Genomic DNA, 23,760 nt, shown 5'->3' on the forward strand with positions numbered 1-23,760 from the left:
TAAGTTAACATACATTGTTAGTGCCTCCTTGCTGCCAACAGTAGTTTTGTAACTGGTTCATTTCATCATTGGTGATGAAAATTCGCCTTGTCTTAGATTATGGTGTAACCATTTGAGAGTCTTCAAATGCTGAATTCTGACAGATTGTCCTACCACACAATATAATGTCAATGTAATAACATTAAGCAAATAATTTTATTTAAAGTGAGAAGTCAACTGTAAAGTATAAGTACAGGAAAAAAATTCATATTTAGTTTCCATTGATGATAACTTGCTTAAAACCTTTCATTAACTACTAACTTTTCTTCATACACACATTTTCAGTTTATAAGTTTCTAACTTTTTTTGTAATTATTACAGCATTTAAGCAAATCAGTTGAACTACTGAATGAGAAGTATGAAATCGTGCAGCTTAGCTACAGTCAGCAGCTATTACTCGTTTCAACATTGTATCGCAGCATCCTCTGCCACCGTGATGACCGCTGGAAGGTGGTACAAGTTGGACAAAAAGAAAGAAAAATGTAATTGTACTCATTACTTTGATTTTTTGAGATGCTTCATTTATGTGATCTGCAGATAAAAAATATAACAGAATTATCTAATTTAGTGCTTCACACTTTTATATTAAAGGCAACAGCAGGTTTGAACCTACATATTTAACATTCTGGCTTAAGTAATGTATTGTCTTGTGAAGTCAGTAATAGCAACTTATGCTTAGTTTCCATCAATAATTCTTTTGCTTAGATCAGTTATTATTTTCCTTCAGTCTGTCAAATAGTCCAATTTTCTTTCTGTTTTGTATACTATTTTTAAGTTTTTGTATTTAGAACTGTGTAAAGTTTCATTTTTAACACTGAATTTGCCAATACCATGTTGTTGTTGTTGTTGTTGGAATGTGGTGGTGGTAGTGGTGGTGGTGGTGGTGGTGGTGGTGGTGGTGGTGGTGGTGGAGGCGGCGGCGACGGTTGGTGGTAGTTGTAGTTGTCATCTTCAGCCGAAGACTGGTTTTATGCAGCTCTCCATGTTAGTCTATCCCAAGCAAGCTTCATCATTGCATAACTAATGCAACTGAAATCCACTTGAATCTGCTTACTGTAGTCAAGCCTTTATCTTTCTGTACATTGTTTATCCCTCTACTAACCTGCATAATGTCACTGACTTCCATATTGCCTCAGGTTGTGTGCTGTCAACTGAGACTTCAAGTTGTGTCATGAATTTCTCTTCTTGCCAATTCAGTTCAGTCCAATAATACACCAAAGTGATGTGAGAAATAGGAGGTCAATATGTAGTTAGGATTAGTTTTCTTAAGAAGAAATGAGTAATAGCCATTTGCCATCCTTTCAGAGTGCTCAATCCTGGAATTATGTTTATTTTTAACCAGGACTTTTGAAATGCTGCTTGAAAGTCCCTGCTTGAAGATATAAAAGTCAGGCACTAAATGAGACAAATGTTACAATATTCCTTTGTGTGAAAATGCATAACAGATTAATGTGGGATCAATAAATCTATCGTGTGATTAAGAAACTTATTTCATCTTTGACTTGCTTTAACTTAGAAAGTTGTCCACATAAATATGGCAAGGAGTACAGACTCACAGTAAATTAAAAGTGGTTGAAAGCTTTTTCTTTTTATCAGCTAGTTACATTACAACTGTCGAAATTATGAAGATAGGAAGCAAATATATATATATATATAGAGAGAGAGAGAGAGAGAGAGAGAGAGAGAGAGAGAGAGAGAGAGAGAGAGAGGGAGAGGGAGAGGGAGAGGGAGAGGGAGAGGGAGAGAGGGAGAGAGGGAGAGAGAGAGGGGGGGTGGGGGGGCAGAGGGGAGAGGGGGTCTTTAACTTACTGATTGATATCAGAATAAAATAAATAATTTTCATTCTTGATTTCTCACTCAGTCTTTTCTGTTGTGGTTCAGATGACCTAGGGTCCTGAATGATTTTCCTGTGTATTGGTTGGATAGTTTTATTTCTTCCAACCTTTCCTCACTTTTGGGTACCAAGCAAGGGTACGGGGCAGTAAGACACTGTACTTGCTTTTAGGAAGATTATATTCAAATCCTTATAAGGCCATACTCATTTAGGTTTTCCTTAATTTCTGAAAATTACTGAAGGATAACAGTGGAAAGGTTCCTGTGAAAAAGACATTGTCGATTTCCCTCCTCGCCCCTTGCGAATCTGAGTTCATACTTCATGTCTAATGTCCTTGTCTTTGATAGGATGTTAAACTTTCATATTCCCTTACCTGTTTGGAAGAGTTCTCAAACATAGTGGTTCCTTCAGTTTTGGAGGTTTTTCAATTTATAGCCATTTTACAAAAAGTAATATAAATCTTACGTAGTATGAATGAATTTTTTCACTTTGCAGTGGAGTGTGTGCCGATATGAAACTTCCTGGCAGATTAAAACAATGTGCTGGACAGAGACTTGAATGCGGGCATCTTTGCCTTTCAGGGGCAAGTGCTCTATGAACTGAGCTACTCAAGTGTAACTTACGGTTCGTCCTCCAGCATCTCAACACCTACATTCCAAACTTCACAGAAATTCTTCTGCAAAACTTGCAAGACTATCACTCCTCAAAGAAAAGTAATTGTGAAGACATGGGCTAGCCACAGCAAGGGGGACGTTTCCAGAATGAGTTTTTCACTCTGCAGTGAACTGTGCACTGAAGTGAAACTTCCTGGCAGATTAAAACTGTGTGGTGGACTGAGACTCAAACTTAGGACTTTTTACCAACTGAGCTACCCAGATGTGGCCCATGAACCATCCTTACAGCTTTACACCATCCATTATCTTTTACATTCCAAACTCTTAGTCCTGTAAGCTTTGCAGGAGAACACCTACAAAGTTGAGAAGGTAGGAGATGAAGTACTGATGGAAGTAAAGCTGTGAGGACAGGTTGTGAGTTGTGGTTGGGTAGCGCAGTTGGAAGAGCATTTGCCCATGAAAGGCAAAGGTCCTGAGTTGGAGTCTGTCTTACATACAGTTTTAATCTGCCAGGAAGTTTCTTATGTAATATGTTAATGTATCATGTAGGTGCAACTACTATTCTCTGTCTTGGTGTATACAGAACATACAATAAGAATAAGTGGAAACAGTTAAATGGTTATCAGGTGAATAAGGTAGGTGTGTAGTGACTTCCCAACCCAACTCCTGTATAGTATTTTTTGTCAGTCTAGCAGAATGTCGGCAGGTGTTCTCATGGAGTAGCATCACTTCATGTAGTCTTCCTGGCCATTGTTCTTGGATTGCATCCACAAGACGTCTCAGTTGCTGACAATAAATGTTAGCAATGATAGTTACTCCTTGGGGAAGCTATCTGCAGTACACCACACCATCACTGTTCCACCAGAAGCATAACATTATGTTTTGAGGTTGCACACAGGTCTCCGTACAGGGATTTGCTGCTTTGTTTGGGTTCAGCCATTCCTCTTTTTCCCCCCTTATGTTAGCTTAAAGGCACCATTCCTCATCATCAGTAATGACACAAGATGGGAATGGTCAATGATATTCACAAGCCAATTGATGAACGAGCAGATATGCACATATGGCCACCTTCTGTGTTTTGTGGTTTTGGCTGAGAACATGTGGTACCCATATACCAGGTTTTTGAATCTTCTCCATTGCACGCAAATTTTGTACAATGGTGGAATGATCACATTTCGTCACATTTGTCAGTTCTCAAGTACACTGACTTGTATCATTGTGGATTAATGTCTTTAAATAATCATCTCAAATCCTGAAAGTCTTCCTGAATGTGTCACTAAATGTCAAAACAATCCTCCTTAAAATGAGAAAACCTTGATAAATTCATGTTTTAAAGATAAGTAACTATTTTGTGGTATATAAAGGAGAACACTTTAATATATCATTCACTTATGTACAGCATGCTTGGATAAGAAAACAACTGACTGACACAGAGTAACTATTTCAGCATTATTGCCTGGAACATACAGGGTGTTTCAAAAATGATTGGCATATTTGAAACGGCAATACAAACTAAACGAGCAGCGATAGAAATACACCGTTTGTTGCAATATGCTTGGGACTACAGTACATTTTCAGGCAGGCAAACTTTCGAAATTACAGTAGTTACAATTGTCAACAACAGATGGCGCTGCAGTCTGGGAAACACTATAGTACGATATTTTCCACATATCCACCATGCGTAGCAATAATATGGCATAGTCTCTGAATGAAATTACCTGAAACCTTTGACAACGTGTCTGGTGGAATGGCTTCACATGCAGATGAGATGTACTGCTTCAGCTGTTCAATTGTTTCTGGATTCTGGCGGTACACCTGGTCTTTCAAGTGTCCCCACAGAAAGAAGTCACAGGGGTTCATGTCTGGCGAATAGTGAGGCCAATCCACGGCGCCTCCTGTATGTTTCGGATAGCCCAAAGCAATCACACGATCATCGAAATATTCATTCAGGAAATTAAAGACGTTGGCCGTGTGATGTGGCCGGGTACCATCTTGCATAAACCATGAGGTGTTCGCAGTGTCGTCTAAGGCAGTTTGTACCACCACAAATTCACGAAGAATGTCCAGATAGCGTGATGCAGTAATCGTTTCGGATCTGAAAAATGGGCCAATGATTCCTTTGGAAGAAATGGCGGCCCAGACCAGTACTTTTTGAGGATGCAGGGACGATGGGACTGCAACATGGGGCTTTTCGGTTCCCCATATACGCCAGTTCTGTTTATTGACGAAGCCATCTAGGTAAAAATAAGCTTTGTCAGTAAACCAAATGCTGCCCACATGCATATCGCCGTCATCAATCCTGTGCACTATATCGTTAGCGAATGTCTCTCATGCAGAAATGGTAGCGGCGCTGAGGGGTTGCCGTGTTTGAATTTTGTATGGATAGAGGTGTAAACTCTGGCGCATGAGACGATACGTGGACGTTGGCGTCATTTGGACCGCAGCTGCAACACGGCGAATGGAAACCCGAGGCCGCTGTTGGATGACCTGCTGCACTAGCTGCGCGTTGCCCTCTGTGGTTGCCGTACGTGGTTGCCCTACCTTTCCAGCACGTTCATCCGTCACGTTCCCAGTCCGTTGAAATTTTTCAAACAGATCCTTTATTGTATTGCTTTTCGGTGCTTTGGTTACATTAAACCTCCGTTGAAAACTTCGTCTTGTTGCAACAACACTGTGTTCTAGGCGGTGGAATTCCAACACCAGAAAAATCCTCTGTTCTAAGGAATAAACCATGTTGTCCACAGCACACTTGCACATTGTGAACAGCACACGCTTACAGCAGAAAGACGACGTACAGAATGGCGCACCCACAGACTGCGTTGTCTTCTATATCTTTCACATCACTTGCAGCGCCATCTGTTGTTGAAAATTGTAACTACTGTAATTTCGAAAGTTTGTCCGCCTGAAAATGCACTGTTGTCCCAAGCATATTGCAACAAATGGTGTATTTCTATCGCTGCTCATTTAGTTTTTATTGCCTTTTCAAATATACCGGTCATTTTTGAAACACCCTGTATATAAAAACACCTTGCATAACATATTACAAGCCACAGAAAATAATTAACACTTAACACTCCTACTTGATTATTTTTCTTCTTAATTCTTGAACCACTTTTACAGTCTGTGGCTTAGTGAGTATGTCAGCAAGTTGACTTGAACTGTCCACAAGTTTCAGTTTGACAGTCATTCCCATGTGTTGTTGAATAAATGTTGGTGAAATTTCAATGTGTTTCTTGTGTCTTGTTATTTTTCCTTCATAAGTATTCTTCAACACTTGTATTGCAGCTTGATTATCAACACAGAGTTCTGTTGGTTTATTCCAGCCTGAAATTCTAAGCTCTTGTCCAAGGCATTGTATCCAACATATATCATCAATTGAAGAGATGGCAGCTTGGTATTCTGCTCCATCAGTTTAAGTTGCCACAGAATGTTGCTTTCGATCATACCAGACAATGGGCCCTCCTTGCATAATAAGAACTTCACTGGTGGAGCATCTGGTTGCAATATCACCACCATAATCAGAATCATTATAAGCATGCAATGTTGAGCCTCGATCAAATAATATGCCATACTTCATAGTTCCTTTCAGGTGCTGAAAAATTTGTTTCACTATTTTCCAGTGACTAACCATTGGTTTATTACTGAATCTGCTTAAGTAATTAACAGCAAAACTAATATTCCGATGTGATATTGTTGCAAGATACAGTAGACAGCCTATAGCTTCTCTATAAGGTTCAGTCCTTTCCAAAGGTTCATCGTTGACAAGATTTACTTCATCTGTCATCATAGGTGTGGCAACTGAATTTAAGTCATTGAACTTAAATTATCTTAAGATTTTCTTTGTATATGTAGATGGAGGTACAAAGATTCCTTGTGAAGTTATTTTAATTTCCATTCCAAGATATGTTATTTGATTTCGCATTTTCCTGTCAAATGTTATTTCAAACATGTGATTAAGTTTGTTCAAAACTTCAGTGATGTTGTCTGTCATTCTCCCAATAACTAGTCCATCTTCAACAAACAATGCTATAATGAGGCTTCTGTCTTAAGTGTAATAGTTACCAGGATCATTGTCCGTATTTTCTAATCCGAATGTCATCTGATAATTTAAGAATTTCTCATTCCAGTTCTTTGGAGCTTGTTTTAGGCCATATAAACTCTTCTTTAACTTACAGACTCTATTTGTACTATAGTTGAATGTATCAGGTTGATTCATGTAGAATTCCTCTTGCAGATCACTGTATAGAAATGCTGTCTTCACATCAAATGTTTCTATTTTCATTTTAATTGTAGCCGCAATACTAAGCAATAGTCTCATTGCTTCATATTGTGCTACAGGACTAAAAGTTTCTGAATAATCCAGTCCTTCTTCTTGCTCAAAACCTCTAGCAACTAGTCTGGCTTTATAATGCCCGTCTTGCTTTTTACACAATACCCAGCAACAGATCAAAGACTTTGCATTGTTTGAAAGTTCTACAAGACTCCAAGTTTTTAATTTTGTTAGTGATTTGTATTCTTCAGACATTGCTTTATACCAGTTCTTATTTTTCAAGGCATTTGAAACAGAAATTTCTTCAACTTCACCAATCATGGCAAAGTTTGCATTATTATTGTGTTGCATGAGATCCATTTCATAGTCTCTAAATCTAACAGGTTGCCTAAGGTTTCATCGGTCATGTAATTTCGGTGGTGAGACCTCATTTTGTTTTATGTTATTAGATGACATACTACAATCTTCAGAGACATCAGAGAAACAATCATCAGATATCTGTGTTTCTTCTGGATATTTTAATTCATTCTTTTCTCCTTTGAAAGATTTAATTACACTAGCACCTTCTCTGTCTTCTATTCATTCATCAAATATGACATTATCAGAAGTAACTAAGTCCTTTTCATGAGGTAGATTGATTCCGTAGCAGGGTGAATCCAAATCATACCCGACAAAGGTTCCTTTCTTTGATTTCTCTGCAGTCTTTCTTTGTGATCTTCTGTCAGAACATAGCAGTCACATCCAAAACTTCTCAACTTATCAAAATCTATTTTTTGTTCCAACCACAATTCAGCGGGACTTTTTCCTTTTACTGAACTTCTACTAGTTTTATTTAGTGTAAAGACGGCATAATTTATTGCTTCAGCACAAAGATTCTCATTCAGGTTTCGTGCGCGTATTGCCGATCAAGCTTACTCGACAAGTGTGCGCATTTCTCTTTCAATTCTGCCATTTTGCTGAGGTGTGTACGTGTTCATCTGGATGTGAAAAACACCAAGTTAATCTAGAAGCCTTTTAGTGAGTGCGTTCTTGATTTTGGTCTCGTTGTCTGACTTAAAACACTTTACTTTCTTCCCAAACTAATTTCCACCATTTTCATGAAAGTTTCTAATTTGGAAACAGCTTCATCTTTTGCCTTGAGAAAATAAACAGTAGAGAAATGAGAACAATCATCTTTAAACAAGAAATATCTTGCTCCTCATAACAACATGAGATTCATTTCACACAAGTCAACATTAATTACATCCAAAGTATTTTCAGCAACTTTCATATTTGTCGGATGAGATTCGTGATGTTGCTTGCCATAGGTACAAACAACACATACATATTCATTCCAGTCATCAATATAATCAATAACATTTATTTTCAGTACGTCCCTGACATATGTGACATTTTGATGTGCTAACTTTTCATGCCATTTTAATTGAGGTTGCTGTCATACATTTGTTAAATTCTTTTGTACGAAACAACATTTTGTACAGCTGTCATTCGCATCAACCTATTGCTACAGATTTCAGATTGTCATCGGTATTGAAAACTGAGAGATCGGCATTTGCAGTCTGAACAGAACCTTTGTCTAAGACTTGAGTAACAGAAAGTAAATTAAAGTTTGTGTTTGGTACATATAGAACATTCTCCAGAACTACATCATACCACTGTTCTCCATCAAAAGCCTTAAATTCGACATCTCCCACTCCAATTCCTTCTAATTTGGTTGCGTCACCAATTAACACTTTTCTACAGTGATTTAATTATACGTAATTTATTAACCAGTCCCTTGTAAATGTCATATGTTGTGTGGCAGCACAGTCTTGCTACCAAATGTTTTCTCGACCCAATTGCAAATTTATTTCATTTATATTGGCAATAGATAATCCAACAGCAACCAGTGCTTTATGTTTGTAACCTTTTGGTTCTTTACTGTCAAGTTTATCGCTTGTCTTGTTTCTGTCTAACTTTGGACTTGTACATCCCCTGGCAAAATGACCCTTTTGTTTGCAGTTGTTACATGAATAATTCTCTCTACGGTATACTAAATATTTGGCACATGGTTTATTTCTGCTGCTTTGACAAATTGTTTACATTGTTTTAAGATAAAAGCATTAGTGTGGAATGTGCTTAACTGTTCTGTCTCATTTAACCTATATTCTTCCATACACAAACGTTCAAAGAATATGTCAAGATTTTTGTCAGCTGCCGCTACGTTATCCCATGCAGTACAGAAGTGGTGAAGTTTCGGTGGTAACATCCCAAGAATTTGTTACATAATCCAGCTCTCTTTCATGGCTTCACCTTCCGTTGTTAAATCTTCCGCATATTCATGAATATGCACACAGTTTTGAATAGCCGACTTACTTGTATCATATTTGTAACTGAAGAAATTTCTCTGCCGACCTTCAATTGTCACATCTGATTTCTTGCCATATAGTGTTTCTAATTTTTTAAGCATTTGACTAGCAGACTTGTAATTTGCTATTTTGCTGGCTGTGTTGCTACTGACGTGTAAACCTATAAAAATTGTGCCTCAAGATCTTTCTCAGTCCAAACTTTTACATGTTGATCAGTTTCTCCTCCTGTCGGTTTAATTTCCTGTTCGGTTGCTACTGAACACAATTTCTTTGACTTTAATGTTAAATCTAGTTTAAATTGCCAAGAAATGTTGTTAACATTTCCTTGATGATCCTTTGACAAAATTTCCAATTGTAACTTAATAGAATCCATTGGTAATGGGTAAAAACTCTACTGTCTGTGAAGATAATACACGTAACTGACTTTTCTGACTATACTTTGACGATTAATAAAGTTTTTGCGACTTTAATTTTTGTGACACTAATTTTCCAATTTACACTAGTTCTGACTATTTACTGATATGCAATGCCTCACTGACCTGTTTGTGTGCTCCTTTAAAAATAACAGACAAATAGTTACATATCCAGTTTTGTACTTGTGTTTATCTGGAGAAGCCTATAGATTTGTTCTGGGCCCATAACCTCTTGATAAGTTCTTGTTTTAAAGATAAGTAACTATTTTGTGGTGTATAAAGGAGAACACACATATATCATTCACTTATGTGCAGCACTACAGCATGCTTGGGTAAGAAAACAACTGACTGACACAGAGTAACTATTTCAGCATTATTGCATGGAACATGGAACATATATAAAAACACCTTGCATAACATATTACAAGACACAGAAAATAATTAACACTTAACAGAAAACCATTTTCTTGCTGTGCTGTGTCCAATGGTATTAGTCCCATGCACAGCACATGTTTCTGGCTGCCTCTGCTGCTGTCACGTCCTTGAACACAAACAGAAGAATATGTTGGAAATGTTTGGATTTCTCCAATTGGTACTCCACTGTCTAGTGTCCTCAGCTCCACACACTATCTCCATATGATAAAATGACAGTATGTAAACTCGAACAGCAGTAGTGAACTACAAATAAAAAATGACAGTCAATAATTAAACCCATAGCAACCGGAATATCAACATGCAAAACAAAAACTCTACAAACTTATGCACCAACCTAATACTTCTGTGGGAACATGAAAATTTACTGTTTGTATTTTTAATATGTTTCAAAAGAGTTTACTGTGATAATGTTGGCATAATAATATTATTGTTCTTTGGAATAAAACAGAAAAAGAAGTTTGTTATTCTATGGTGATTGTAGTTAAAGTATCTTGGTGTGTGCAAAAAGAAAATAAAGTAAATTGAAAAGTCTAGTTAAATTGCGTCCTCAGTGAATGTAAAGAGCAACAAATTGGCGACCCCAATGTGATCAGCAAGATAATGACATTTACAAAGTAATTTCAGTGAAATTTTCATGTAATTTTTAACTTGAATTTTTCGCATACTTTGTTTAAAAAATTCGCAAAATGTCAACAGTAAAGGACCTGAAGGTAGTAATCCTGAATGCAAGCTGGAAATTGGTAAGGTAAGCGTTAAGCTACTGCTGTTTTGGACAGAAAAGGCAGAAATCTGGTTTTGTCAGGACGAAGCGCAATTCACAATTGCTCGTATAGCTACTGAGGCGACTAAATTTAACTAATTGCTCGCTCAGCTGGACCAAAATTTGTTGAAGATATCTGGGATCTCATTACAAAAAGGATGTCAGAAATTGGGCTAAAACATGTACTGCATGTCAGAAAAACAAAGTATCATGATATGTTCAAGTGCCATTAGGAAAGTTTCGCTACAATGATGAATACTTCAAAATAATTCACCTTGACCTAATGAACCAGTGCCTCATTTGGATGAATATACCTATTCTTTAACATGCATAGATTACAAATTGGATTGTAGCAGTACCTCTTAGAGACATACAAGCAGAAGCATTAGCACAAGCATTTTTCAGTTGTTTTATCACTAGCTTTGGAACGCCCTACGAAATAGTGACTGACTGTGGAAGACAGTTTAACTCAGAGCTATTTCAAGCACTATAAAAAATATGTGGCTGTAATCAAACCCAAACTACAGCATATCATTCTCAGGGAATCAGGGAAACTTGAAGCAGCCATCCTTGCCCATGCAACTGCCAAATGGGCTAAAGTAATACCAGTGATTCTTCTTGGTCTTCTATACTTAGAGTGTGTGTGTGTGTGTGTGTGTGTGTGTGTGTGTGTGTGTGTGTGTGTGTGTGTGTGTGTGTGTGTCGGGGGTGGGGTGTTTAAAGAGTATGGTACAGTGTCACAGCTGAAGCAGTATATGATTGTCTGAAACTTGTGCAATATCCCCACAAAACAAAAGAAACACCACTCCTGCGTAAGGACCTTAGCAACTCAACACGTGTGTTTGTAAGGTTTGAGCGAGCGAAGAAGGCATTAGTGTCTCCAAATGGAGGCCCTTATGAAATGATTGAAAGGAACACAAAATGTTTTGGACTTATTAAAGTGAAAGACCAGGTAAAGAACATTTCCATTGATCAATTAAAATCTGCCTATCTGTTGAAGGAGAATAATAAAATACCGTGAAGACACTCCAGTTGAACAGTGAGCACAACACCAGCAACCAGACTCTGCTACAGAAGGTGAAAAACTGAGAACAACAACAAGACCTGTTTGTGAAATTTGATTTCCAGCAAGATTAGTTGAAGTCCTAAACTGTCTATGCTGCTAAGAAGGTGGTGATGTGCGAACATGACAAATTACTATTTGTATTTTTAATGTGTTTAAAAGTGTTTAACATCATAATGTTGGCATAATAATATCTTTATTGTTTGGCATTAAACAAAAAAGACGTTTGTTATTCCATTGTGGCTGTAATTAAAGCTTCTTAGTATGCACAATAAGAAAATAAAATAAAGTGAAAGTTCTAGTTAAACCGAGTCCTTAATGAACGTAAAGAGCAACATTTTTCAATAGTTCAGCTGAGTAGTGACAGTCTAATAATTTAAAAGAGTCAATGTGAAATACCTAGGTAGTAGTGGCACTTTGAAATTCATTTCAGGTGTGTGATGTGACATTCACTGTCTACAGTAACATGTGTATGTCAAAATTATGAAGCTGCACTTTTAGACAGATTGCTTGTCAATTGGTATGCTGCTTCTTGATTTTAAGTGAGTTGAATGTTGTATCAAAGAAAGTGATGGAATCAGCTTCAGTAAACTCCTACTTTAGGAGATAAACTGTGTAATTTAGACAGTCTTCCAGTTTGTTAACAAATTTACTTTTCTAAAAAAAAAAAAAATTAAACCAATTTTTAGATGTATAACTCTTCCTGAGAAACGGGAGTTGGAACATTGTCTTATCTTAATGTCAATGATTTCAATTCCATTTAACATAATTAACGAAGGTTAATGTACTAGACTTGCATTTGGGATTGGAGTTTAAATCCTTGTAGTTCCTTTTAGTTCCTTTGGAAAAGAAATCACCGGTTCCCTCCCATTATTTGTTCTATCCAAGCATTCCACTAACGGTCTTATCATGAGAGCTTTGTTAAACCTTAATACTATATACTTTCCTTCCCTTGAACCCATATGATAACTTTCAGCCTTTATTTTGGTGATATTCTGATTAAATTGGGGGAGGCACATGCAGAAAATTGGTGAAGCTTCACCCAGTATTCAAACAAGTTTCTTATGCAACTGTCTCTTAATCCATTCAGCTGTGGATCTAGATGGTTTAATTGGTTACAGTTGCTGTAGTTATTTCTATAAGATAGGTTTATTGATAGCTAATAATTTCTTTTATGTCTGTGCAAACAATTTCTGTTCATACAGAACACTGCATTTGCTTTGGAATTAGTTTTTACACACTTATTGACTCAAAAGGTAATTAAAAATGATTTGTTTCCAGTTACATTGTTGATTTGTTTTCAGTCTTATTTCATATTCAAATTTAAACTCTTTTTTAGTTGTTTCAGAAACTGAAAACCTCAAACAGCAGCATTTTCTAAATGTTAAATAATGAAATGCTCAAACCTTGCGCCTTTGCACTAATGGCATATAGTGATGTAAACTTATTTGACAGTTGGGGCTGCACTCAAAACTCTTTTTGGTGATGTGTTTATGGAGCAGACAAAAAATATTCATCAGACTCTTTTCTTGTTTTTGGTAATGATCAAGAAGTGTGAAGAGAAATAAAGAATTACACTTTGGTAGATTTTCCAATAATGTTACCATTATTATAGACTGATTCTAAGAACTAGACAACAAACTTCTATTCAAGGTTTTATTGTTTTAGGCTTGGTCATCTAGGTGCAACATTATCTCCAGGTACCGGCAGACCTCAGGATCTGATCATTTATGCCAGTCGGCCGGGTCTTCGTATTTGGCTTGCAGACAGAAATGGTGTAGTCCAGCAGACACTCATATACAAGGTACGTCTCAACCTTTCTTGTTACAAGTATCATTTACTGATTCTCATATAATTTCTTGAGTATTGTAATTTGTTTATGTATACTACAATTCCTCCCCTCCATGAACCATGGACCTTGCCATTGGTGGGGAGGCTTGCGTGCCTCAGTGATACAGATGGCCGTACCATAGGTGCAACCACAATGGAGGGGTATCCGTTGAGAGGCGAGACAAACGTGTGGATCCTGAAGAGGGGCAGCAGTCTTTTCAGTAGTTTCAGGGGCAACAGTCTGGATGATTGACTGATCTGACCTTGTAACACTAACCAAAACAGCCTTTCTGTGGTGGTGCTGCAAACGACTGAAAGCAGGGGAAACCAGAGCCATAATTTTTTCCTAGGGCATGCAGCTTTACTGTATGATTAAATGATGATGTTGTCCTCTTGGCTAAAATATTCTGGAGGTAAAATAGTCCCCCATTCGGATCTCCGGGCGGGGACTACTCAGGAGGATGTCGTTATCAGGAGAAAGAAAACTGGCGTTCTGCGGATTGGAGCATGGAATGTCATTAATCGGGCAGGAAGGTTAGAAAATTTAAAAAGGGAAATGGATAGGTTAAAGTTAGATATAGTGAGAATTAGTGAAGTTTGGTGGCAGGAGGAACAAGACGTTTGGTCAGGTGAATACAGGGTTATAAATACTAAATCAAATAGGGGTAATGCAGGAGTGGGTTTTCCTGCTACATTAGTACAAGTTTATATGCCAACTAGCTCTGCAGATGATGAAGAAATTGATGAGATAAAAGAAATTATTCAGGTAGTGAAAGGAGACGAAAATTTAATAGTCATGTGTGACTGGAATTCAATAGTAGGAAAAGGGAGAGAAGGAAACATAGTAGGTGAATATGGATTGGGGCTAAGAAATGAAAGAGGATGCCGTCTGGTAGAATTTTGCACAGAGCATAACTTAATCATAGCTAACACTTGGTTCAAGAATCATAAAAGAAGGTTGTATACATGGAAGAAGCCTGAATATACTAGGAAGTATCAGATAAATTATATAATTGTAAGACAGAGATTTAGGAACCAGGTTTTAAATTGCAAGACATTTCTAGGGGCGGATGTGGACTCTGACCACAATCTATTGGTTATGAACTGTAGATTAAAACTGAAAAAACTGCAAAAAGGTGGGAATTTAAGGAGATGGGAGCTGGATAAACTGACTAAACCAGAGATTGTACAGAGTTTCAGGGAGAGCATAAGGGAACAATTGACAGGAATGGGAATAAGAAATACAGTAGATGAAGAAGGGGTAGCTTTGAGGGATGAAGTAGTGAATGCAGCAAAGGCTCAAGTAGGTAAAAAATCGAGGGCTAGTAGAACTCCTTGGGTAACAGAAAAAATATTGAATTTAATTGATGAAAGGAAAAAATACAAAAAATGCAGTAAATGAAGCAGGCAAAAGGAATACAGATGTCTCAAAAATGAGATTGACAGGAAGTGAAAAATGGGTAAGCAGGGATGGCTAGAAGACAAATGTAGAGTCTCATCTCACTAGGGGTAAGATAGATACTGCCTACAGGAAAATTAGAGACCTTTGGAGAAAGTAGAACCACTTGTATGAATATCAAAAGCTCAGATGGAAACCCAGTTCTAAACAAAGAAGGAAAAACAGAAAGGTGGAAGGAGCATATAGAGGGTCTATAAAAGGGTGCTGTATTTGAGGACAATATTATGGAAATGGAAGAGGATGTAGATAAAGATGAAATGGGGGTTGTGATACTGCGTGAAGACTTTGACGTCGAAACAAGGCTCTGGGAGTAGACAACATTCCATTAGAACTACTGAAAGCCTTGGAAAAGCCTGTCCTGACAAAACTCTACCATCTGGTGAGCAAGATGTATGAGACAGGTGAAATATCCTCAGACTTCAAGAAGAATATAATAATTCCAGTCCCAAAGAAAGCAGGTGTTGACAGATGTGAAAATTACTGAACAATCAGTTTAATAAGTCACAGCTGCAAAATACTAAAGCGAATTCTTTATAGACGAATGAAAAAACTGGTAGAAGCTGACCTCAGGGAAGATCAGTTTGGATTCCGTAGAAATATTGGAACATGTGAGGCAATACTGACCTTATGACTTATCTTAGAAGACAGATTAAGGAAAGGCAAACCTACATGCCTAGCATTTGTAGACTTAGAGAAAGTTTTTGACAATGTTGACTACTCTCTTTCAAATTCTGAAGGTGGCAGGGGTAAAATACAGGGAGCAAAAGGCTATTTACAATTTGTACAGAAACCAGATGGCAGTTCTAAGAGTCGAGGGACATGAAAGAGAAACAGTGGTTGGGAAGGGAGTGAGACAGGGTTGTAGCCTCTCCTCAATGTTATTTATTCTGTATATTGAGCAAGTAGTAAAGGAAACAAAAGAAAATTTGGAGTAGGTATTAAAATTCATGGAGAAGAAATAAAAACTTTGAGGTTCACCAATGACATTGTAATTCTGCCTGACACAGCAAAGAACTTGGAACAGCAGTTGAATGCAATGGACAGGATCTTGAAAGGAGAACATGAGATAAACATCAACAAAAACAAAATGAGGATAATGGAATGTAGTCGAATTAAGTTCGGTGATGCTGAGGGAATTAGATTAGGAAATGAGACACTTAAAGTAGTATAGGAGTTTTGCTATTTGGGGAGCAAAATAACTGATGATGGTCAAAGTAGAGAGGATATAAAATGTTGTCTGACAATGGCAAGGAAAGCGTTTCTGAAGAAGAGAAATCTGTTTACATCGAGAATAGATTTAAGAGTCAGGAAGTTGTTTTTGAAAGTATTTGTATGGAGTGTAGCCATGTATGGAAGTGAAACATGGACGATAAATAGTATGGACAAGAAGAGATAAAAGCTTTCAAAATGTGGTGCTACAGAAGAATGCTGAAGATTAGATGCGAAGATCACATAACTAATGAGAAGATATTGAATAGAATTGGGGAGAAGAGGAGTTTGTAGCACAACTTGACAACAAGAAGGCTTTGGTTGGTAGGACATGTTCTGAGGCATCAAGGGATCACCAATTTAGTATTGGAGGGCAGCGTGGAGTGTAAAAATCATATAGGGAAACCAAGAGATGAATACACTAAGCAGATTCAGTAGGTTGTAGGTTGCAGTAGTTACTCAGTGATGAAGAAGCTTGCACAGGATAGAGTAGCATTGGAGAGCTGCAGCAAACCAGTTTCAGGACTGAAGATGACGACAACAACAACAACAACAACAACAACAACAACAACAACAACAACAACATTAACAACATTATTCTACAGTTATATGAAAGTATCCTATCTATAAAAACTTCTACTCACAGATGCAGGAAATTTGTTTATTGGTCTGTATAGTGGAAAGGAAGTGGTGGCCATATTCCGATTTTAAGACTTGTCTTGTATGCTGTGTGTAGTCAAAGGTAACAGGACAAAACAAAGTGGAAATTCATAAGGACTTTAAGAAATTGGAAATAGAACCTAATAAGGTGTGGAAAATTCTGGCAGAATGTGTATAATTTAGGAGTGAATGTTACAACTTTCTGAATAGTAGAAATTGTGAATCACTGGGACTTACTCATCGTCATAATCATCATCAGAGTTACATGACTTTAGACATGATGTTAAGTTGTGAAGAAACCTGGTGCTGTGCCATTTTCAGGCCACAACACTTCCTAATAAGAACTACAATCTCTCTGCTCTGTTAACTGTTTATGCAACACGTCAACACAGGGTGTGAGCATGGTGGGTTTCAACAGTAGTTTGTGGGCAAGTCTTATCCTGTTGGAAAACATGCCCTGGAATGCTGTTCATGAATAGCAGCACAACCAGTTGAATCACCAGACTGACATACAAATATGCATTCGTGACGTATGGGATAACAAAGAGAGTGTTCCTCTTGTCATGTGAAATTGCACCACAGACCATAACTCCACGTGTTGGTCCCAGTGTCTAGCCTGCAGACAGGTTGGTTGCAGTGTGTAAACTGGCCTCCTCCTAACACACAGCCATCACTAGCACTGAGGCAGAACCAGCTTTCATCAGAAAGCACAACAGACCTCCACCTTGCCCTCCAATGAGCTCTCACTTGATGCTACTGAAGTCACAAATGGTGGTGATTTGGGGTTAGTGGAATGCACGCTACAGGGTGCCTGGATCAAAGCTGTCCCTGAAGTAAGTGATTTGTAACAGTTCATTGTATCATGGTGATGCCAACTACTGCTACAATAGCTCCTTTGGATGCAGTATGGTATGTGAGAGCTGTACACCAAACACAGTGGTGCTCCCTGTCGATGGTGCTGTGTAGCTGTCCAGAGCCCGATCTTCTTGAGACTTTACATTCTAATGACAATCACTCCCAGCAGTCATGTGCAGAGGCTACATTCCCATCAAGTCTTTAGTATCGCAGGAGGAACATCCATCTCCTCATAGCCCTATTACACGACCTCATTCAAATTTGTTACAGTTTTGGTAATGGTGTATTGTTACCTGACAGGCATTCTTGGCTAAGATCAGCTCACCACGTCCAGTCTTAAAAGTAACGAATGCCCATGATCATTACAGTGTGTATTTAAAGAAACTTAATTTGCATTGTCATAGTGGTGCTACTAGTGCCACTCTTATGTGACTAGTGTGAAATTTGAATAGCCATTGTCTTTCAGATGTAGAAACGTGCCTACCAGCTTTCATTTATGTCACAAAACTCCTTCATTGTGTTGCAGTTCCTTTTTCTGTCAGTGTAGTTACCCCACTGCTTTAGTGTTAACTTCACTAATACATTTTTTCGTTTTTATTTTCCTAAATATACATAAAATGTGTGTCAAATGCTTTTCTGCATGACTGATTTATATTTCCTTTGTTGTAGGATGCACTTTCTGACCATCACCCAGAAGTGCCACTTATTAACCCTCTACCAGAACGTTTGAGGACTGTTCGTGGAGATCCTCAGTTTGGGCCTGTCAGGCAGTTTCATGGGAATCTGCTTGTTACCTATAGTCCTGACTCTATATACATTCTCGATCCATCCAATATCTCTGTTGTCGGAACTGTGTCGGGCCTTCGGGGTGTACTTGATGTGTCTGTTTCAAGAGATGAGATTTTTGTGCTAGAAGGTGGTCGAAGTTTGATTCGTTTGGCATATGGACCTGAAGCGCCTCCAGCGCCATCAGAATTGCAAGGTTGGTATAAAGTACAGAAAGTGTAGCGCATTGGTTCTAATATCTTAATGTTATACAAAACAGTTTAATTTAAAAAATTCAGCATGGAGACAGATTAAAAATATATTTTTACCTGTTGCTGATCAATTGAGTAACTCCTGAATTTCTTTTGTACATAGACACATCGATGTACATTTCATTGCATATTGCATAACATTCTGAGTCAGTCTACTAAGGGCTATGTTGTGAACCATTGAATATTTGTGCAGTGGTATCACTCACCATTTATGTGCTGCTGCTGGTGTCTGCTATTGCAATAAGGTAGTTAATTTGGAGTAGCCTAATCATTTGTTACAAATTCTCCCCTGCTGATGGCCAGAATGCGTGAGAGGCAAAGTGCAGAAACACTAACTTTTATGGTGGCTTGGAGCATAATTTTTATTTTATTGTATTTTATTTTTTTACTTTATTGGTAGTCCAAACTTTATATATATTGTGAGTAAAACTGCCAAAGATCATGTGATGAAACTCAACTCTACCCAAAGCATCACATAGTAGTAACAATAAATAAAGTCCAATTGTCTTGTTTGGTGTTGCTGAGAGTTAGTAATGATTGTGAGGGAGAAACATGAAGGTAATAGCACACAAATTATATCAGGCAGTGATAATTATAAGAAATATTGATGTTTTGTGGAGACAATGTCTATATTTTTATACCCGTACTCAAAACATTCATCTGATGTATTGCAGTTTCATATTTCTATTTTTTTACATGGCTTTAGTGCCTACTAAATGTTGATAGTCAAAACAATTTAAGCATTTCTAATACTAAATTGATAACACACCTCAACTCATGTGTTAGGCAAGTATTTAATTATTTTGCATGAGTTTGTGTGTCTCACTCTGTACAACATTTGAACAACTTCCTGATTTCCTTATGTGTTTGAAACATGGAGGCAATGTGACCCCCCTGCCAGTCTGAACCCATCAAGCCAAAGACTACTTGTCTGGTCAGTTCTCACTCAAGTCTGTGTGGTGTAAACTATTGGCTTTCAGTTGAAGATGTAATATATTGCATTTTTTATTTTTACTGATTGGTGTTTAAGTTATTGAGCTAGTGTAGTGAGTGTGTATACTAAAAGTTGTGAGTGGAGACACTTTACAAAAAAGTGGTAGAACTGATGCTCGTTGTAACATTTGTGACAAAAATTTTGAAAATTTTCTTGAATATTTGCAAATTAACCCTTTTGATGCTACATATGTGCTCTTTCCATTCTGTGCTGAGACTACTTTTGTTATGGTCGTACTGGGTGCCAAATGCTGATGCCTGAGCTGAGAGACAGCGTTCTGGCTGATAAGAAATACTTGTCAGATTTTTTGTAAACTTTTAGGTGATAAACTTTGATTTTTGTGGATCGCACTGTCTGATATCTTCACTCGATAAAGAATTGAATTTCTCTTTGTTGTCTGTCATACATATTGCACTGCTTCTACTTAAGTAAAACATTGCATGAAATTCTGAAGTGTTCGCAGAGGTAAAAATGCATTGTGTGAACTTTTGCGTGTGGTCGATCCTAGTTTATATATTACATTGAGTGAAATGTGGACAAGATATCAAAATTTAACAAAAATTGAGAGAAGAAGATAACTGATTTCATTCTCAAGTTATTGATTTTTAGGTCTGAAGGACAGTAGCACATGACACTTCCATTCATGTCCTTGGGCATCATGCATCTTGTGACCATAACAATCATATATCATAAATGATTCAAAATATTGAAATGAGGCTTTCTGCAAATGATAGCACCCAATGACGCACATTGTTGTATGAGAAATACTGAAAACTTTCTTATTTATTGAGATATAAAAGTAATTTGTTCGCAGCAGTGAGAGGTCAGCAGCTCAGGACACATTCAGACATCCATAGCAGTGTAGGAAAATCCATGCGGCACACATACATGTGTCCGCAACACCTGGAATAGTGTAACAGGATGTGTATACATGCCCAGAGCAGCAAATGAGTTAATATATAAAGTGGTTGATGTAAAACATAAATTGAGCAACCAAATAAAGTGTGAAGGATATCTACTAATTAGGACAGGCGGTATGCCTACACAAGACATGCATTCTGAGCCTGCATAAACATTAAGAAGTTCAAATGACAAATACTTTCAGAACTTTTGAGTATTTCTAATAGTTCTTCATTACCTCTTCTGAGTACATTGATTGGTTGGCCATCAAGTGTCATTTGACTTCAGACAAAAGTAGTGTAATACCCTCCATTTGTGCTGCAAAGCAAATGGTTCATTGACACATCTTCAAATTTTCTAAGACTGAATCTGTTCTGAAATGACAACTTGCTGTTGGTATTTAAATGAACAACACTCAAAGTACTGATAATGTGGCTGACTTCCAGATATGATTTTTATCTTATTGAACCTGTTGCCTCTGACATCTGTATTGATATATGATTAATTTGATTAACCAGATCTATCAGTTTTGTGCATTCAGAAGTAGCAAAACTGTTAACAAGTCTTTGAACTAAATGTATTAATGCTTACATTTAAAAGCAACAAATATGTTAATACCTTTTTTTATAGAATACATTAATATATTACATAACTGCAACAGTTAGTAGCTACTATTTCCTGTCATCATGTGTGTGTGTGTGGGGGGGGGGGGGGGGGGGAGGTGGAGGGGAAGATGACGAGGGGCTTTCAATAAGTAAGGTGACAGTTTTTTTCTTGGCCAAATTTGATTGAAAAAATACAGAATTTGTTGTGGAACATCGTGGAATATTTCCACTTTAGTCCATGTAGTTTCCTGGAGTTCCGGTGGATGGCGGTGCTATACATAGCCTTCAGAATGACGTCTGTAACAGATGTGTGTTCCATGAAGAGAGTTGCCGTTTAGTTTCTTTTAGTGGAAAACCAGAGCATCACAGATATTCGTAAGTGCTTGGAGAATGTCTACAGAGAGCTGGCAGTAAACAAAAGCATAATGAGTTGTTGGGTGCAGGTGTGTCATCATCGCAACAAGATTGCACAAACCTGTCCAGCCATGTGCGTGCCAGACAGCCACACACATCTGTGACTCCTGCAATGTTGGAATGTTCGGACACTGTCATTTGAGATGATTGATAGTTCACAAACAGACACCTTGCTGCACCATTTTACATCTTTGTTGGTAGTGCTGATACGCTTGGCTAACATATGGGGTACTCTTAGGTGTATGCCTGCTGGGTTCCTCACTAACAGAAGGCTTCCACCTCTTTGGCCCAATGAAGGATGCACTCCACAGGAAATGGTACGAGGATAATGGTGAGGTTATTGAGACAACAAAATGTTGGCTCCGACATTGGTTTTGTAGCCAGAAAAGGGGGGAATGGTTTGGTGTATTGGAATCCAGAATAAAGCCAACCTGATTTCAGAAACAAAATGTGTTGCATTGCTTATTGAATGCCCCTATTGATATTAGAAAGAGTGAAAGTAGTTCAATTCCAATGCATTTCTCAGTAATTCAGCTGCATAGTCACGGCCTAATAATTTAGTGTGTCAAGGTCAAATCCCTAGTTTGTAATGGCATTTTTTAATTTGTTTCTGGTATGTGGTGTAGCTTTCAACATCTGCAGTATTTGTGTATCTCAGAAATGCAAAGTTGCACTTTTAGACATATTGTATGTCAAATTGTAGGCTTCTTCTTAACTTGTTGAGTGAGTTTAGTGGCATATCATTGAAAGTCATGTAACCAGCTTCAGTAAAATCATACTGGCAAAACTTTTTTTAAATTCAATGATGATAAACATTTCATATGGCAAATTTCAATAATAACATTTTCCTGTTTCACACCTGTCAATTTTCTTCACTCTTTTTTTATTGATTAAAAACTCTGATACATGTAAAAATCAACATTTTACTGCCAAGACATCAGCAGCATTGACATGGCTCAGATAATTTATCAGAAAATCAATATATTGATATTGCAGAAAATATTGCCATCTCTAAATCCAACCTTAGCAACTGATCACTGCCAAGAACTTATCAGCATGACATAAATGGTTTTGATTCTAAACAGCTTAGACCAATGATGACTGGAAGAGATCACTTTTGTCCGATGAGTGTTCCTTCTCTTGTGTCTAAAAAAAGATCAGATTTATGCATTTTCCACTCATTTAAACAAATATGCTTTGTTGTGGTTTGATGTGTGCTCTCATTGCGTTAAACTGTTGTTACCCTTCAAGTACCGCTTATGGCCCATGATTCCCTGAACAGTTTGCTGCAATGCTGACTTGGTTTTTATATGTTGGAAACCTCCTGGTCATTCTTCTTTGATCGTCATCCTGTGAACATTGGATTTGGTGGACAGTTGTGAAATAACGTACAGTGCAGAGATATGACCGTTATGTAGATAGAGTAGTGTTATCCATTACATATGTATCTTACATACAGCTGCCTCACAGTATGACTTATTGCTAGTCCACTTAAGATCGTACACAGCTGCCAAATGATTTCTTTTTGTATTGCAGAAGTGCAAATTGAATTTAAATTTTCTGTACATTTTAGCACCATTGATTCTGGTTTGCTATAACTAACAAAGATAGCAAAGAGCTGCTGCTTTGTTGAGTGCAAAAGTCTCTGACTCGCCGACTGATCACTTTCAGTTAGATGTGTAGTATTGTTTTCATGTTTGATATCACTTTAATCACTCTCTGAATGAGAAATCTAATAAATTTTCACAGATAGTCACTATCTTATTCCTATCATGTCAGTATATATCAAAGCTCACTGTTAAAACTGACAAATCTTCATATTTAAAAACCAAAGATCAACCAACTGCTTCCATTTAGCACTATAGTAATTTATAGTTTTGCAACAATAAAATTCATTCATTGAGTGAGCTTTCCATACAACAGTATTCCAAGTATCTTCAACCAAATGTTTAGAAAATAATTCATCACAAATTAATGTTTATGTTCTCTTCAAAATTTTATACATTTTTATTGTGTAATGC

General features: G+C 37.4%; 1 protein-coding gene across 5 annotated transcripts in view; it reads left to right on the forward strand.

The window, feature by feature from the left end:
• The window catches only part of LOC126326781 (tectonin beta-propeller repeat-containing protein 2), a 203,987-nt gene that overhangs the window by 42,436 nt on the left and 137,791 nt on the right, over nucleotides 1-23,760 (forward strand). For 3 of the 5 annotated variants that reach the window (XM_049995790.1, XM_049995789.1, XM_049995791.1), the window contains 3 exons: nucleotides 361-521; nucleotides 13,445-13,580; nucleotides 18,459-18,771. In XM_049995790.1, coding sequence (XP_049851747.1) covers nucleotides 361-521; nucleotides 13,445-13,580; nucleotides 18,459-18,771 — 610 coding nt within the window. Of the gene's footprint in view, nucleotides 1-360; nucleotides 522-10,236; nucleotides 10,699-13,444; nucleotides 13,581-18,458; nucleotides 18,772-23,760 lie in introns of those variants that run through there. The other 2 variants (XM_049995793.1, XM_049995792.1) reach the window with 2 other exon arrangements.

Source organism: Schistocerca gregaria, chromosome 2, assembly GCF_023897955.1.
Source record: "Schistocerca gregaria isolate iqSchGreg1 chromosome 2, iqSchGreg1.2, whole genome shotgun sequence".
In the NCBI taxonomy this organism is placed as follows: Eukaryota; Metazoa; Arthropoda; class Insecta; order Orthoptera; family Acrididae; genus Schistocerca; species Schistocerca gregaria.